The 5336-nt window shown below is 34.3% G+C and overlaps 1 protein-coding gene across 1 annotated transcript; it reads left to right on the top strand.

The window, feature by feature from the left end:
* Positions 1 to 443: 443 nt before the first annotated feature.
* Positions 444 to 2556, top strand: LOC133193176 (uncharacterized). The gene is made up of 2 exons (XM_061329146.1): positions 444 to 718; positions 1485 to 2556. Exons 1-2 carry the CDS (start codon positions 444 to 446, stop codon positions 2554 to 2556), a joined length of 1347 nt encoding a protein of 448 aa, XP_061185130.1.
* Positions 2557 to 5336: the final 2780 nt, after the last annotated feature.

Genomic DNA, 5336 nt, shown 5'->3' on the forward strand with positions numbered 1-5336 from the left:
TGAAACCAGAACATGAACTTGTCATAAAAGTAGACTTCATTGGCACCCTTACACACGAAAGATTAAAACTGGTATCTAATAAAGGAGGTAATGTGTACAAAATTAAATGTGTATATTATTTTATCATTTTTGCCTAAACATTTTTCAATGTTATGAACTAAACGTAAAGAAAATTTAGAAACATTTATTCTTTTTGTATAATTCTTTGGTCATGAATAGGAAAAGAAGAAAGAAACGGTAAAACAGTTTGGTCCGAATCCCCACTTATCTGCTTTCAAGAGGATGCCAAGGTATTTATCTTTCAATAGTCTTCTTTATCTATCTATATATTTATAATGAAGGATTTAAGGCATAGTAAAATATTCTTGTTTAGATTCATGAAGGGGAAGCATGTCATACACTAATTGTGAAAAACGATCTTAAAGACGCAAAAAAAAATCAAGATGGATTCTTCTGTCCACGTGATCGAGTACGATGAAGAAAAAGTACGCAAAACAATCTCCATTTGCATAGAGAAAGGACTTGGTGATTACTTAGAGAGATCATTGAATAAGATCAAGAATTTACAACAAGATGCGAGAGAAGACTTGAGTGATTTTTGTCTGGAAATGAAATCTATCCTTAAACATGTTATGCTGGAAGAAAATATACTACAACATATACCCAAAGGAAACGACTATTGTGGTATACCACCAGAAATAAAAGATTTTCTTTTTAGGTAAAATATTATTTATGTCTACAAAAACAGCATTTCAAAAATGTAATATCTATATTTCATTTGAAGTTGTTCATGCTTCTCTTATTGATTTGGTTGGAGAATGGAATGTTACGAAATAGATGTGGAATAAAATTTAAAATTTCTCAGTGTCATGTGAAATTGAAATGAAATATGTATTTATAAATAATATATCCGATTTTGAAACCGTTAGAGCGAGCGCAGTTAAATTTTTGTAATAATTTATTTATAACTCTCTATACCTCTCATATATCGTTCTGCTTATGACGTTACACTTTTCAATAAACTCCTTTAGTCTGCATATACTGCGTATCGTTAAGTTCACATCTTTAAAAAAAAAACGATATTTATGACAGAATAGAAATATTCACTACTTTGCAGACTTCCCACGGAAATACCCGAGTCGTTTAAGTGGCGAAAGTATGACGTCATATATAAAGTCATGATTAGTAAGGATGGAAACAATTTTTTATTGCATGGGAAATGCATTAAATCCTTGTTTGTAAATATTTTTGTCATCAAGAAAGTTGTTGCTATGCTCATGCCATCGTGTTGCTATGCACCGCAAAGGGCTATTGGAAGTTTGGAATTTTTTTCACGGAACCCATAAAATTGCTTTGAACATTGTGTAGATTTCAACCCGAATTTTCTCCATTCATAAACGTTGTCTATAGAAATCGCTACGCAAGCGGCGCTCGCTTTTATTCAATACTTACTTTCATTGATTAGAAATCCAATTTTTTTCCAGAGAACCTTACGTCAATTCGTTTGGTATTTGGGAAGACAAGACCTTTAAGGTATTTATGGATGAAATCGTTGATGCTGATATTCTCATAGAAAAACTAAAAAGCAAAAATAATACCTTTTTCGAAACATTTGAAATACAAGTAGAGAAAAAGAAATTTACTTCGAAGATTGCAACACAGTTAAAACAAGGTGGAGAGCTACACAAACACACTCCTTCCGATAGGGGTGATGAACATGTTGAGAGTGGTACATTAGGTGGATTTGTCAAAGATACTAGAACCTCTGGAAACTGTTTCGAAGCATATGCTTTGACATGTAACCATTTATATCCCAAAACGAATGATTCCGCTTTTGCAACAATAGATGGAGAAGAAAGAGAAATTGGAAAATGTATTTTCACCACCCGTGAAAATTCTTGTGATTTTGCAGTTGTCGAAATCAATAAAGATCTTATTAATAAATGCGATTTAAAATTTAGACGGGACGATGAAATGGCGTGCAACGCAGAAGTTTTGGACTGTATTCCGATACATGTTGATATCGTACATAAAAACGGCTCTAAAACAAATTGGACGCGTGGTCGTATTGCCAGTCGTGAGTTCTGTGATGTTGTTAATGATAGGGAAGTCTTTGTTGTCAAGGGATCATTAGGCCGTCCTTTCTCTGCTCCTGGTGACAGTGGCGCGATAGTATTTGCAAGAGACAATTCAGTGGCTCAAAACACAGTTGATATTTTGGGAATGGTCTATTCAAATTATCCTGAAATCCGTGACGATTTTGGCGACCCAGAATATGAGCAGGAAAAGACATTGGATGATGCACGATGCTTGTACGAAAATGCTAAAAAGGAAATTGACGAGAGTTTAAGTGAGGCTGAAAGTAGATTTAAAGAGGTAAACAAATCTAAAAGTAAAAAATTACAACTAGAAAAATCAAAATCTAGAGAAAATCCGGAAAATTACAGTTTATGTTTTCGCATGAATAATGCCTTTGAGCTTTTAAAACAAGGAAAAAAATTAGTGGTTGGCTTTGAAAAAGTAGTACAATCATCAACTGAGACCGTTGATTCATAAACTAAATTTTATATTATTCTTTGAAAAACTTTTGTATATAAATGAATGTCATATCTATTAAAATATCAAAATTTGGAACTGATGTGTCAGACTGTGGTCTCTTTATGTTTAGAAGGATATATCGAATCAATGTGTAAATGAAAATGAATATTGTTAATAAAATATTTAAAATGAAAAAATGTCAAATTGAATGTTGTTGAAAGAGAATTCTCTTTTTCAAGTGGAAGGTTTTACTAAATTCTGCTTCTTAGAATGCAAATACTGATATGCTTACAGATTGAACACAACAGACTATTGCATACCTAGTCTCCGAAGACCACCTAGATATATCTATGATAAATTTTATCATGTTCTTGATATTTAATTCAGAATATTTGAACGAAGACGTACAGACTTTGTACAGCAAGAAAGTTTTGCATATCTCCTCATTGACATTTATGATCGATTTTTTGATACTTTCATTTCCTATACAATTTGCTAATGATCTTACATGGGAATATTCGAGAACTTACAGCAGTGACCTCTGATACTCTGCAGAATTTGTAACACAAAATAATGTCTCCATTTAAGCATAATTTGACACTTACAATCCATTATTAATAATTTTCAGGAATTCACTACTGTTCTCATCCTTTTATTTAATTTTTTACAAAGCTAACTCTCTAGTACTAATATACTAGAAATAATAACGTAAGTATAGATACTTAAGCAGAAGGAAGTTAAATACGTACAGATGTTCTCTTATATTCAGAGAATCACTCCTACAAGAGTCTTTGTTTTCGATACAATACAACAAGGAATGTTCACGTTACAATCATGTATGCTTAGGGGATTCTTAAATACATAGAGTCAATGTTCAATGTTTTGTAGTTGGATATGGAATTTATTTCACACGTTGGACGGATTTTTAACTCACCTGAGCCAAAGGCTAGAGTGAGCTTTTCTGATCAAAGAGTGTCTGTTGTATGTAAACTTTTTTACATTTTCGACGTCTTCTCAAGAACCACTGAGCTAATTTCAACCGATCTTGTCACAAAACATCCTTAGGTGAAGGAGATTCAAGGTTTTTCACAGGAAGTGCCACTCCCTCTTTCAAGGGGAGATAATTAAGAATTCGTGAAAATTTTGTGACATCTTTTAAAAATCTTCTTCTCAAGAACCACTGGGCAAGAAAAGAGGAAAGCTATGTGAAAGCGTCATTACATACTCTAGATTCAAGTTTGTTCATATCATAACCCCCGGGGTGCCCTAAGTGCCCAATGCCCTAAGTGCCGAGTATAGGTCTAAATTTGCAATCTTCCACCGGCAAATAGTGGCGTCTCAATATAACTTAAACATTCTCGAAAGGACAATAAACACACAAACAATTCAAATCCTAGTTCAATACCGATCCTAATTCATTTACATGTATGTTCACCGTAATGCATTCAAAGTTTAGTTTGCCAGTAAATGAATATCATACTGTTTGAAAATACAATGTCATGAGATAACAAGCATTCTGAGGGTATTGCATTAGCAATACTAGTCCCCTACCGGCAAGTGTAATCTGGTTAAAAATTGAAAAATGCCACAATTCCTTCAAAAATCAATGAAGCGGAACGAAATATAAACTTGATCTATAACTCATCAAGGTAAAGTCATATACAACGTCCGTCTGTCACTGCGTCTGTCTGTCAGTCTGTCCCACTTGGTTTTCCGCACTTTTTTACTAAATGCTTGCAGATATTGAGCTGATTTTTGGTATGTGAGTCTACCTTGATGAGTTATAGATCAAGTTTGCATTATGATATGATATTTGATATGATATAAATGATATTTGAGGGAATTACTGCATTTTTAATTTTCCATGAGAACTAGATTACACTTGCCGGTAAGGGACTAGTATTGCTAATGCAATACTCTCAGAATGCTTGTTTTAAATATGTTTTTTTGTATGTCAGCAATATGACTTATTTTGAAAACACACCAGAGATCAATTTCAATGTGTGACAAACGAACGGACAGACAAACAGGCAGATGCTGAAGAAATGAGTGGAAATTTTTTTAAGTCACGAAAAAAAAATCCTTGTCTCTAATTAGGTAAAATATTATCCCTTTTCATAGAAATCAAGTCCTCAACTTGTGAGAGCGTCTGCTCTAGAGTCGCGAAGTAAGGAGTTTATCCTCACGACGCGGGTTCGAATCCCAGTGTGGGACGTGAAGACCGGTCCTTCGGATGAGACCGTATAAACCGAGGTCCCGTCTCGCAGCAGGTGCTGGCACGAAAAAGATCCCTCACTGCTCAATGGCCGTAAGTGACGAGTATAGGACACAATTTACAGCTCTCCACCGGCAAGTGGTGGCGTCTCCATATGAGTGGAAAATTCTCAAGAGGGACGTTAAACAACATACAAACAAACAAAAAACCTATCAATTTTGTAGTTTGCATTTCTTTTGGTTCACCTGTTTGTTTGTGTTGCATACTGCTGATGCCTTATTTTTACGCAAGTACTTAATATCGCAAGATGACACGAATACGTCAAAATGTTGATGCTGGACTTTTACATGTAAATCAGCGATATGAAAATGAATGCGAGTGGTTTTATTTAGCAAGTGGTTTATCGAAAATAATAAATTTCTCGTGCTTAAGAAAAAATTTGCTACTGGGGAGAAAAACCGTTGAACCAAAACTCCAATGCCTGGTAAATTTTCCTGAATTTGTTATGCTCGGAAGACCGGTTCCTCTGTTGTAACAATTACTGATATAAACATTATGCTGTCAGTAACAGGGCCTACCTAGC

Source organism: Saccostrea echinata, unplaced genomic scaffold, assembly GCF_033153115.1.
Source record: "Saccostrea echinata isolate AGI-Se365-2 ecotype Australia unplaced genomic scaffold, CSIRO_AGI_Sech_v1 ptg000027l, whole genome shotgun sequence".
Classification (NCBI taxonomy): Eukaryota; Metazoa; Mollusca; class Bivalvia; order Ostreida; family Ostreidae; genus Saccostrea; species Saccostrea echinata.

Bases quoted from the DNA above. Each gene is read 5' to 3' on its own strand.
- LOC133193176 (XM_061329146.1), top strand. From the start codon at position 444: ATGGATTCTTCTGTCCACGTGATCGAGTACGATGAAGAAAAAGTACGC. The intron at 719-1,484 runs GTAAAATATTAT...ATTTTTTTCCAG, and splicing joins ATAAAAGATTTTCTTTTTAG to AGAACCTTACGTCAATTCGT.